General features: G+C 44.3%; 1 protein-coding gene across 1 annotated transcript in view; it reads right to left on the minus strand.

Annotated features, from left to right (window-relative positions):
- Positions 1-1,976: 1,976 nt before the first annotated feature.
- Trappc11 (trafficking protein particle complex 11) overlaps positions 1,977-13,418 on the minus strand; it is a 42,972-nt gene continuing 31,530 nt past the window's right edge. Inside the window, exons 26-30 of the mRNA XM_021169277.2 lie at positions 10,584-10,695; positions 8,843-8,934; positions 6,915-7,048; positions 5,177-5,344; positions 1,977-2,796 (exon numbers count right to left, since the gene is read on the minus strand). Coding sequence (XP_021024936.1) covers positions 2,752-2,796; positions 5,177-5,344; positions 6,915-7,048; positions 8,843-8,934; positions 10,584-10,695 — 551 coding nt within the window. The 3' untranslated portion in view covers positions 1,977-2,751. The remainder of the gene's footprint in view (positions 2,797-5,176; positions 5,345-6,914; positions 7,049-8,842; positions 8,935-10,583; positions 10,696-13,418) is intronic.

Below are 13,418 nucleotides of genomic sequence, written 5' to 3' on the forward strand. Positions count from 1 at the left end.
GGCTGAGTTTTAGGATATGTCAGCCTAATAAAACCTTAGTTGGCCCCACGTTGCTTTTGGTCATGGTGTTTCATTACAGCCACAGAAACCCTGCGACTGACTGCTTGGACTCGCCCATTTAAAGGGGTTACCTTCCATCTGCCATTTCTTTTTTCTGAAGGCACGCCCTCTCCCTCTGCAATGCTGATGTGGAAAGCATAGCTCAGAACTGCCACTGTTCTGGGGATCGTTAGAGGATGGGGAGTCCTCCTCACAGGATGGGGAGTCCTCACAGGAAGGAGTTCTAGGTGGTGATAGCACGGGCTGTGAAGAAGTGACTAAATTAAAACAAAAACAATCTTCCCTTCAAATAACAAATGTTTAAAAAACCTCAACACAGCAGTCACACTCTTTAAAATGCTTCAGTTCGATGGTTCTCGACCTTCCTAATGCTGTGGGCCCCTTAATACAGCCCCTCCCTCATGTTGTGGTGACCCCCAACCATACAATCATGTTTGTTGCTACTTCATAACTGATTTGCTACTGTTAGTGAATCATAATGAAAATATCTGTGTTTTCCAATGGTCTTAGGAGACCCCTGTGGACGTGACCCACAGGTTGAAAAAGCACTGCTCTAAGAGGACAAGGAGCCCTAGGTGGTATAGGTAATCAGAGCTAGGATTCAAGGTCGAGTATGTGGCTCTAAAGGAGCCACATGGTAACATTTGGATCTTGGGCTGGTGCTTACTGCAGAGTCTGGGAGCCATGGTCTGATACAAATCTCCTAATATATACTGTCTTATTAAAAATCACCACTCATAGTGTGTGCCTGGGTAAACAGCAATGCCGGGTAGTGAATGTAACACAGTAAAAAGGCAGCAGACATTCTCATGAGGGGCAGAGGTCCCAGGTGACATGATGAAGGGAGGAAAGACAGGAACCTGGTAAAATGATAGCTTGTATGCCATTATCTTGGGTTAAAGTGCATTTAACCCAAGATAAGTCACAATCTTACATGTGTTTTTCAATAAAAATATTCAGTTTCAATACAGGCCAATAGAATGTATTCACAGTAGAATTTATAATATGGCAATGGGTGATAAAGTTTTTCTCACTGGCTGTATGAAAAATTTTAAAACAGATTTGTTGATTGGTAAAGCAGATGAAGTTAGCGCAGTTAACATGGCACACTAACACCAAGGCCTCAGTGAAGAGCACTCTGGTGACTGTTTGGTAAGAGCACAGATCTTACACTGGGAACGGTCCATGTCAATGCATGGGACTTTATGGTTAGTACATTATGTCCGAGTATCGCAGTGTCCACGGGGACCTTGAAGACCTTCATCTGAAGTTTTCAAACTTCCAGTTACGTCTTACCAGAGGCCACGGGATCAACCTGGCAGGTTACAATGAAGACTGAAAACAAAACACTAGCGTACAAACCAGGGGCCGATGAAGAGCGCAGGTATTCCATGGGCCACGGTTACCGTTTATATTAGGTATATGTGTTTCTATACATGGATGCACTCACTTCCATATTGCATTATGTACATACAACGTAGGACAAATGCACATAGCCGTCCTTTTCAGCCTCCCCCGGAAAGCAGGAGGGGAATCTAGCTAAGCATGCACCTTGGCCCTGGCAGGGTCAAGCTATCCTTCCTCACCTGTTAAGTGACATCCTCCCAGCAAGCCTATAAGGGAACAGATCTCATCAGCTTCTCTTGGGAAAGCTCAGTATGCCGAGGCAGGCACTGGCCAGCCAGCCAGCCACACAGGTGAGATCCTAGTCCACTCGGGAGCCATACTCCTATGGCCTGTCCCTGAAAACCCGTGACATAGGAACTTATGCCCTCAGACAGCCTTGCATGGGCTGAGCAGGTCCTGGAACACAGAGAGACCTTCCTGGGCTCTCCATTACCCTGCAAAATGTTCCTGGTAAAGTGTACACTAAGATCCAACCACATAAAAGAAAACCAAAGGTATTTACGAGCAGATGTGAAAGAGAACATATTTTATTTACATCACTATTTCCTTTTTACAATATGCCCACAGTCTGCATAGTACAAATTTCTAAGAAATTATGTAGTTTTAAATTAAGATATTTTACAAAGAAAATGTTCACCATATGATCTGTTTCCATTTACATGAACTTAAAGGTCATTCTAAATAGCACTTAGGAAATTATGTAACGGGACTGACAACTCTCAATGCTTCATTCTCACAAACTTGGTCTCGTAACTAAGCTTGTAGTCAGGTCCCCCGGGACGCACACAAATGCACGTGTGGGCTGTGGTTTGAAACTTTCTAATGGTAAACAGAGCACAGCTCTCAACTGCTCCAATGAACCCCCTCTCCCAGAGGTCTGTCCCTCAGTCAGACCTGGGCTGCTTGCTGTGTCTGCACTAAGTACACAGGGGACTTACAGGGTGGGTCACTTGCAGGCACACCCAGGTGAATTGCATCTCCTCTGTCAGCCACACTTGGGTATCTGTTTCTATTGATGCTGGACATCAAGACACATCGCACTAACAGCAACGATGACCTGACACCCTTTCACATCACATGACACAGTTCAAACTTTTATTAGTAAAACTAGAGAAGATGATTTCCTCAATATTTTAGCCATGAGTTCCTCTGAGCAGCTGGTATTATGTCCATTAAAAAATAGGCAAGATTAACTTTTCATCATGATCAAAGCTACAGCCGCAGCAGACCTCCCAGGTAGTCTCTTGACTCCGCTGTAAGAACACCAAGCGCTGGTCCTGGACATCACGCAGCAGCGATGGAGGTATCCTCCAAGAGGCGACCCTGCGGCTTTACAACAGGAAAAGCAGGATGGAATTACAACACCGTCATAAGAAGGCCTCTGTTACGGAAAGCACTTTGGAATTTCTGCGGCTATTTTACAAACTGAAGCAGTAGCGGCCCCTATACTTGCACTGCAGATCCACTTCAGTCAGCACCTCGCTCCTAGCCCTGTGCTCTCCACACTCCCACAGATCCTCATAGCCACTGTGTAAAATGGGAGCTATCCCCAAGGCCTGCCAGCCACGCAAGCTCAGCGTCCTCCTGTGTCTCAAGACCTGAACTGACACAAAGCTCCTTTAGGCATTCAGAATCCCCTGATCTTAAATTTGGGAAAAATGGGACTTACAATGATCTCCCAAAGTACCCACCCACCCATCCATCCATCCACCCACCTGTCTGTCCATCCATCCATCCATCCGTCCATCCATCCATCTATCCACTCACCCATCCACCCGTCCATCCATCCATCTATCCACTCACCCATCCACCCGTCCATCCACCCGTCCATCCATCCATCCATCCATCCATCCATCCATCCATCCATCCATCCATCCATCCACACACCCATCATCCATCCTTCCATCCTCCCATCCCTAAGCTCAAGGATAGAAGCAAATACTTTCGCTTTCCTATGCTGACAATAAAACATAGAACACCGCACCCCGACAGTCGATGCTAAGGACAAACGAAGACATCACAGAACTGAGGATCAGGATTTGACCCCCAGATGTCAGGGGGAAAAGCAGGGCCTGGTGGCATGTGCTTGTGATCCCAACAACGGGGGACAGGCAGATCTCTGGGGCTCACTGAGCAGTCAACATTGGCTTACTGTTCCAGGCCAGTGAGAGATCCTACCTCAAAAAGCAAGATGGATAACATCTGACAAACATAAGGTACCTCTGACCCCCACACAGATGTGCACGTGCACGGATGTACAACTGCATTGTTTGTCTGTTTTATAGTGTTGGGGATGAATATAACTATTTAGGCTGTAAAATCCACAATAGGTTAGCAACATGTTACAGAATCATCCAATGGGTATAAGATTTGTTTTTAAAGACAGGTTCTCTCTGTAACTCTGGATGCCCTTGAACGCTATATAGACTAAACCCAGCCGCCTCTGCCTCCCAGGTGCTGGAACTAAAGTTGTGTATAACCATGCCTGGCTGAAAAGAAATGCTTGCAAGTGATTTTATCACAGATACTCAACAGTCAACTTCTGCAGGGGAGAGCATGAGAAAGTGCTCAGAACATGAAACAGAATAATGTCGTGATCCAAACTGTCTGCTATCCTGAGGTAGTACAGGCCTCCAAAGGCATCATCGCACATGTATGTGGGTGAGTGTACAATGTGCAGCACTTGCCCACCACATGTGGACCAGTGCACCTTATAGACTTATGTAGGATGTGTGTGTGCTGAACACACTTCAAGAATGGAGTCGCGTAAGGAGAATTCTGAGGAATTCTGAGAATTAAAAAGAAACTTCAAAAATAACTGGACAGTAGTTTTGTGACCTCAGTTTCTTTAAAAGCACGAATTGTGCTTGGCGTGTGCTTCGGGCCCTCCAGGTGCAGTGGACAGGAGTGTGTCTGCCTCAGATTAGCTATCCCAGCTATGATCTGTTTACATGCTGCGGTCGAGCCCACCCTTGACGGCAGTGACGGTAACAAGGTGCTCTGGTGGTTGGAAAAAGACATGCTAATTACATTAAAACTTAGGCATATTACCTGGAACCTCTCAATCAAGGCAGACACTGAAACAAGCGACTGTTTAAAACTGACACATTAATTCAGAATATAATTCTGTTTAAAACTGACACATTAATTCAGAATATAATTTCTGGCCCTTTTCCGAAGGAATCTAAATCCTGTATTAAAGAGGTAAGAGCTAGGAAAGTTCAAGGCTATTTAGAAAGTTAACCTATCTGATAGAAAGCAGTTATGAACTGCAACTGAACACACATTTCACTGTGTCTAAGGGAAACCAAGTTCAAAGACACCACAAAGACAAATCACTAAATATCTAAGGCAGAGGTTCTCAGCCTGTGGGTCAAGACCATCAAAAAACATGTATAGCCGATGGCTTTAAGAACTGAGACATGGCTCAGTAGCAAAATTGCAGATATGAAGTAGCCACAAAAATGAATGTATGGTTGGGAGTTCCTAAGACCATCAGAAAAAAGCAACGCACAGGTTGTGAACCGCTGATCTATGGAAATGACAGTCTTTGAAATTAGATTCTATAAGATGGTACCACAGAAATAAACAATTACCAAATGCATACGCTAAAAGCAAATGCCATCACTGCCAGCTTTCACTTTCCCTCGGCGAGGCTTCTGTCTGCTTTTAAGATAGAGTTTAAAGGCTGGAAAACCGGAAGCCTCACCTTCACAAAAATGCTGGTCGGGATGAAACGTCTGAGCAGCTGGTTGGTGAAGTTGGGAAACCTAAGCAAGTTGATGTTGAGCGACGGTAGCTGCTGGTACCCAGCCATCAGAGGATAGAAATTATACAGCATTTCCTGTTTGGTGCCAGGGAGAATACGCAACCGGATCTAGTGATGAAGAGTCAGAGGAAGACAGTCTCAGAGTTTCCTGTATGAACACACATCCCTTACATCGTTGCCCTCAGTTATTTATGAAGGACAAACCCTGCTGGTGAAGTTGCACGCTCTCCTCTAGCCGGCCTTCCAAACATACGGAAATGCACTTTATGACACAGGCGCCAGCACTCAGTTTCTGTCAAAATCAGAAGGGCAGCACGTGCCTTCTTAAGGACTCTAGTTGGGTTACCATTTTGTCCTACACCAGGTATATTACAATCTTCAAAAGATATTATATAATAATTTACCAAAACCCTCCTATATCTCTTTATAGGCACTTTTCATCAAAATAAAAACTATCTGGTTTTGGTGATTTCTTGTAGGAATTTCATGCTATATATTAAGGTAAACAACTTGTGGAGCAGGGCTCTGCATGCTGGCCAGCCTGAGAACGTGGGTTCAGTCTCCAGGTCCCGCATGATGTAAGGAGAGAACTGTCCCCCACAAATGTCCTCTGACCTCCACAGCTACCCTGATGCACGTGGACATGACATTCCTAACTCGCAATAACTACGTGACAAAAAAAAAAAAAATCAAACTTTAGAAAAATATACACTGTAAAGTTCTGGCAAGACAATAACCCAGAAACAGCTTACTAGTTTACAAATGAGAAACACGTATGTGTGTGCACACTCTGTGCCAGGGACAACATAGCACAGGCTTGTGAAGGACTAAAGCTAGGACATGTATACATTTATAACGATACACAGCAATACTACATAATTCATGTATAATTCTGCTGTGTATCTGAATATGTACAGCAAACTGGTTGGTTTGTTTGAGGTACACACTTGTGTTAAGACACATTTGGTCCTGTAATTAAAACTGTCCCTTGTTAATAAAAGGCATTAGTGCTGGGCAGTGGTGGCGCACGCCTTTAATCCCAGCACTTGGGAGGCAGAGGCAGGCAGATTTCTGAGTTCCAGGACAGCCAGGGCTACACAGGGAAACCCTGTCTTGAAAAAAACCAAAAAGCAAAATAGTAAAAGTCATTCCCTGACAAATGTGTGGCGTCTGAGTGTCTGACTCTCCTCAGGAACATGTTTTTGACAGAGTTTTTCATTTTAAAAATTGATAAACTTTTCCATCTGACTTGACTGAATAAGGAAGAAAGGTTGAATAGGCAATAAATAAATAGTTCCTAAACAGAGCAGAGAAAAGTACATTTTATGCAGGATAAAACCCTGTATAAGTCTTCAGAGAAGCCAAGCAGCTTTAACCTCAGGATAGCTGTGGTCCAGGCCACAGGCCAAGACCGGGCAAATACAGAAGAGGTTATGGTGCTCAGGGATGCTAATGTGTTGTTATAATGTAGTCCTGTCACCAGTGAACCATGCTTTATAAGGAGTAAGAACTCATCTATCTGATCTCAAAGATGTGAAATGGCAACACACCTCTGCAGGAAGTTAATCTTTAAAAAGGCTTAAAAATTTACCACTATGAAAACACGACCCCAGTTCTCTGCTAGTTGGTCCCACTCCTGTGGTCACACACACACAGCAGCAGCAAGGATGACCTGTACCTGTTTGAGGCCTGAGAACATGAAGGCGTCACTGGGCTCCACAGAAATCTCTACATCTTGAACCAAGTCGGTCTTATTCTGCAGATGGTACCTGACAGGCAACGACTCTCTGACACGCCCAAACGAGGGCAGGTCTATGGAGGAAGCACAGGTTCTCGTGAGGTGAAAGGCGGCTCATCACACAGGCGTGTGTTAGACAGACACAGACCCAGTGGTACTCAAGTTACGGCTTTGCGGCTTTGCGTGTGGGATCCTTCCTTTGGGAAAGGATGCTGACAGGACAGGCTGAGGAAGAATTATTTCCTGTGACTGACACAGAGAGGGAGTCTGGCTGCCACAAACTGTTACAAATAACTACAAATATGCAAACCATCTCCCAAAATATCAGGCACAGTTCCTAAACTAGAATAAGCAAACATTGTATTTTACTGAGCCGAGGTAAAATTTCCACTCATCCACTCCTTCAGATTTGCCCTTTTCACCGGAGTTCTGCAGACTTATTTTTACCGACATATAAAAGTGAAATGTTTTGTAAGCTTGTGACCATTCTTGCAGAGGCCACTCAACGTGATCTGTGCTGCTCTGTCACATGCAGCTCCGCTTAGGCAAGCATTGCAGGTGGCTGCATGGTAGGAGGCAGGCACTGTATGCTATTTTTAAAATCATTATAGACATGCTAGGGGCTGATAATGGAACGTTTCTCTCAATAGAATTATTCAGTGGAGAGAGGAGAAATGTGCCAGGCATGTGGTGGGCACACCTGTAAGCCATGCACTTGGAAGGGAGAGGTAGAATGAACAGTAGGAGTTTCAGGCCAGCCTTGGCTATGCAGTGAGTCTGAAGCTAGCCTAAACTATATGTCACCCTACCTTAAAAAGATCAGAGAAAGAGAGAGATAGCGGGAGAGAGACAGAGACAGAGAGACAAAAGGTGGTCGGTTGAAGTTACAATAGCTACTATGTGCTTCCTAGTTTGAGATTAGCGGGACTGTCTGTGACCCTGTGTTAAAACAGGAGGGAGGCAGATTACATGCCCACTAAAGGGGACATGAAGCATTCCTAACAAAACTGTAAACTGAATCTGATCAAGTCTGATGACTGTCAATTTACAGGGATATGAAAACAGTTAAAAATTATATCATAAAATCAGCAAAATCAAGCAAATGAGTTGGCTTCCTCAACAAATCATGAGGAAGAGGGAAGGGCAGGTGGAAGCAGCAAAGGAGGGTAGGTGTGCAGGCAGGAACACTGAAAACAGAGCTAGGGGCTAACAATGAGGGAGCAGACAGCAGCCCACCTAGAGACAGCTAAAGAATTAGCCACATCCTGCCATGGAAAGACCTGAAGAGGAGCTGAGAAAACACCCAGACAACCAAAGTTTCAACATTTCAATCTGGTGATATTTAAGAATCTATTGCTAGGCTGGGCAGAGTGGCACATATCTTTTATTCCAGCATTCATGAGGCAGAGGCAGGAGGCTCTGTGTGAGTGTGAGGCCAGCCTAGTCTACTTACAAAGTTCAAGGCTATCCAGGACTAAATAATGAGATCATGTCTCAGCCACCCTCCTAAACAAAGAATCCACTGATAATTTTAAGTCCATTTAGATGAAATGGCATGTGGGATATGGCTGATAATAGCTGGGGTAGGACCATAAAAAGTTTATAGAGATTGCTGGGTGTGGTGACGCACGCCTTTAATCCCAGCACTCGGGAGGCAGAGGCAGGCGGATTTTTGAGTTCGAGGCCAGCCTGGTCTACAGAGTGAGTTCCAGGACAGCCAGGGCTACACAGAGAAACCCTGTCTCGAAAAACAAAACAACCCCCCCCCCAAAAAAAAAAAAAGTTTAGAGATGTTAGCCATTTTGCATAATATACTGCTACCAAACTAAGTTCCTCGAAGCCCAGTATGAGTACCATGAAAATCCCACCTGCGTTCACGTGGAGAGGGATGTTTTCAGCAATCACATGAGGCAGTGTGATGACGGTGCTGACGGCAGGGATGCTTTCCATAACCGAGGCCCTACGGCAGAAAGTGCAGCTCTGAAACTCACACTTAGAAAGTTACTTAACCAAACACAGGAACCTGTATTATCAACTCCTTCAAAAGAAAAACAAATTATCCATTTCGCAAAACTCCACCAACAGCATTTTGAATCCCACTGTTGCTCTGAATATTCAATGAGCAGATGTTACAACCTAGGGCTACTGGGTGTTACCACTGGGAGCTAAGGCAGGAGCTATGACCGTTAACACTTGAAGCACATCACTGGATTCTGTGTCTGGGAAGCAGGATTTTTCAAGGCAAAAATACTGCAGATTTACACTAGACACAAACTCCTCTTCTCTCTCTGGATGCTGCTGAGGTGGGCTTTCAAAGGGCATAATCAGAACTCAACACAAGTACACAGTAGAAACAAAAAAATCATAATTTTGCATTTTGTCTTTTCATTCTGTATGATTTCTTTCAATGAATTGGAAATTTTAATTTTAATATTTTTAGCCTTATCTTTTGTAAGTTTTTTTGTCTGAATGGATATATGTGCACCACGTGTGTGCTTGGTGCCCATGAAGTTCAGAAGAGGGTATTGGATCTCCTAGTTATGAATGATTATGAGCTGGTATATTCTGGGAACTAAACCCAGGTCTTCTTGCAAGAGCAACAGGGGTTCTTAACTGCTGTCATCCCAGCTCAAGATGACACCTTTCTAAGACACCAAGAGGCTTATTTCTATCAACAGAAACATAACCAAGTGTTGCACAGTCACATTATATCCAGTAACCCCCCTTAGTCCTTAATCCCTTGGTTGTCTTTTTAAAAAATCCACTTTGTCTATGTTTAAGTGCGTACATAGGCATACATATATAAATTCATGTGTGGGGGGCTGGCGAGATGGCTCAGCAGGTAAGAGTACTGACTCTTTTTCCGAAGGTCCTGAGTTCAAATCCCAGCAACCACATGGTGGCTCACAGCCACCCGTAATGAGATCTCCCACCCTCTTCTGGTGTGTCTGAAGTCAGCTACAGTGTACTTATTTATAATAATAATTAAATCTGTGGGCTGGAGCAAGCAGGGACTGAGCAAGTGGAGTTGACTAGAGTGAGCGAAGCTGAGTGGAGTGGAGCCGACTGGAGCGAGCAGAGGTCCTAAAAATTCAATTCCCAACAACCACATGAAGGCTCACAACCATCTGTACAGCTACAGTGTACTCACATACATTAAATAAATAAATAAATCTTAAAAAAAATAAAGTTATGTGTGGTCACAGCCTGAGTGTGGAGGTCAGCGGACACTTGTCTTTCCATCATGTGCACTCCAGAGATAGAGCCCAGGCTGTCAGGCTTGGCACAGGCACCCTTTGGCCGCTGAGCCATCTTCCTGGCAACCTCTGTCAGGTTCTTCTGCAGACAACCCTCTGACTACAGGAGGACTCCACTGATGCTCTCAGCCCTGTATTCAGCTTCAGTTTGACTGAAGTCTTACTGGCATTTCAGTCAGAAATTGTGTCCAACGAAGTTTGTTTCATCTGCCTCATCATTGAGATTTAACATAGTCATCACACTTATGACTGTCACTCCACCCTGTACTTCATTAGGATAAATGGCAATGACAAACAGTCAAGATATTACGAGAAGACACTGAGGGAGAGCAAGGGCCAATGCAATTTCTACCTCTTCCAGGAGATAATGTAATGTCCCGTCGCCACGCCACCTTCAATGTTCCCAGCAGACGGGCAGCGAAGACAGAAGCACTCGCTAGCGCTCTCTCCCGTCTGTAAGACAACTGCAAGGAAGATGCCTTATAGCCTACAGCGTAATTTAACCCATGAGAGTTTCACCTCAGTAGACAATAAAGCAATATATTACAAATGAACTGTTCTTATAAGCCACGGCTCAGAAATGCTATATTACTTTTTCTACTACACGTAAGTCTATTATTGGGCTAATCTGTCAATCTTCATAACAGTAAAAACCAGTGATTGGAGTCGTAGCAGGACAGTTGACACCCTCTTCACATGGATGTGTGTGCTCACATATATACATATGCACCCACCACCACTGCCACCACCGCCGACACCAGTGGGACCTTTATAGATCTACAACAAAGTCCCACTGAAAAGCAATGAATACCGACAGCTTGAAGAAACAATGATATCATTAGTTTCCTTTGTCCAAATTATTTCATAGCAAGAAAGAGAAAAGAAAGAAGGAAAGAAGAGAGGAAGGGAAGGAGGGAGGAAGGGAGGGAGGGAGGAAGGGAGGGAGGGAGGGAGGGAGGAAGGAAGGAAGATAAATATTTGGGGGTAAGGAAAAAGAAAACTCCATTACTCCAATTTTATTGACACCATTCCTCTTTTTGACTCACCATTGAACTCACTCAAACAGAAATCCCCACCATCGCTCTACTATCGACCCACTGTACTCATCTCGTACAGCAAGAGTTCCTTTTGCCACTTTTGCCTCTGTCTAAATCAAATCTCTACCTTTCAACACTTCACAGCCACAAAGTCAGTCTTTAAATGCAAGCGGATGACAGCTTCTAGCTAACACAATTATAGTGAATTTGTGAGCAGCCACGAAATAACAACATTCTAAACACTGGGTTGGTACTTTTATGGCTGCCCACTGAAGACGACTGTACTAGGTGAATGGCTATCTGGACAAGGAGTCCCCAGTGAAAAAGAAAAGGGCCAGTCAGTTCTTAAGTTGTTTCAAGAAAACTTAAAAAGTAACAGACAACATCCAACCTAATGCTTTCTTAAAAACCCACCAGTTCAAGCCCTGGGAGATGCTTTTATGAGTCCTAGGCTGCTCATAGTACATCTACCAAGGCTCTCCTAAGGTAGGTCTATGTCAGGCAGAATGATGATGATGTTGGTTAACAAATCAACGTGGTGAATGTGTGACACAGAAGTGCACTGTTGACTATGAGTGAGGCAAGAGGCATGAGGCAAACCGCAAGTGGCCCCTCTGGAAGAGTTGGGAGAGGTCAGGAGCCCGGGTCTTCCCTAGAAACTGGGAAGGAACTACCCATGTCAACACGTTGTTTCTAGGATTTCCAACCTCCAGAACTTTAAGATAAGGCTAAGTTCACCAGCAATAAGACACTGAAACACCAGAGGTTCAGACCAGAAATTAGTCCTCAATTTAATACATGGTCATTAAATGATGTCAGCAATATAAAGATGAAAAAGACAGGCTCTGAGTCTAAAGAGCACAGTTTACTGCGGGAGTCTTATGTAGAGACAGATAACAGGCTGTCACAACAGAGGTATGGACAAAGTGTCACGGGTGTGAAAGAGTGCAAGCCCTGCAGAGGAGGATCAGAAGTCTGAGCTCCTGAGTCACAAGGAGTAGCAAAGGGGAAACAGGTAGAAAGAGGTGTGAGAGGATTTAGACAAAGTGATAGATAACCTGTTCAAATCTCCATGGAGCAATGTCTGCTAACAGCAAGTCAGCCTCAGCTCTAGTGGGAGAAAAGTAAAGGAGAGTAGAGACTGGTGTGCGGGATGCTTACAACCTATGCAGAGCCTGACTCTGAAATCCAGCGTGCTACCAGACCGCTGGAGGAGGAGCGGCAGGACCACAAGAGTTTCAGAGGAGTCGGATTCTAGCAGCATGCACCAGGGAAAAGGGGAACAATCCAGTTAGAAAGCCACTTCTACAAGCCAGGAGAGAGAGCCAGGATGGCAGTGAGCAAGGACATGAGACGCTGGACTCAGTTTCTCCCTTTCCTGTACACTATCCCTGCAGCAGGACTAGTAACACGGACGGGCAGTCTAAAGTTCTGTAGCAACTGAAGACTTAAGAGACAGAGGGATGCCCAAGCCAGGATCTTAGAAATGGCCAACATCACACAAGCACATCAACTCTGACTAAACAGTGCATGCAATGGCCATGCCTGCATGGAAACAGCCGTCCTCACCACACTAGCCTCACCGTCCGCTTGGGTAGAATGTTGCTCCATTTAATATTCACATTAGCTTTGTAACCCATAACAGTTTATGAAAGTACACTGAACAGGGAAGGTCTCACCTAGGTTTGGACCTGCTCTCTGGACTTTTAGCTGGGTGAATTAGCAAATCTATTGTCTATCTAATAAACACCTCGTCCTATTTCTAATTATAAACAACAGCAAACATTAATTTCAAATTTAAAAAAACTTAAAATTTCAAAAATGAAAATCCTATTTTGCTTTCAAGTATACTTCTTAAAATGTTTCTTCCTTAGAGTAAAAAGGAAAAAAAATATGACCTTTTATGCTGGGCATGGTGACACATGTCTGTAATTCCAGCACTGGAAATAAAGGCAAGGGGGTCGGGAGCTCAAGGACATCCTGAGCTACCAGGTCAAGGCTAGCTTTGGCGCCATGAGACCCTCTGAAAATCGAACCAAACAAAACCCAAAGCTGATCTTCTAAAATATAACATGCTCAAGCATACTGTAAATACTAATCCTGCCTTAACTCTAAATGTGTTAAGTCTCAAGTTCCCTTATTTTGCAAAA

This window comes from Mus caroli, chromosome 8 (genome assembly GCF_900094665.2).
Source record: "Mus caroli chromosome 8, CAROLI_EIJ_v1.1, whole genome shotgun sequence".
NCBI classification, from domain to species: Eukaryota; Metazoa; Chordata; class Mammalia; order Rodentia; family Muridae; genus Mus; species Mus caroli.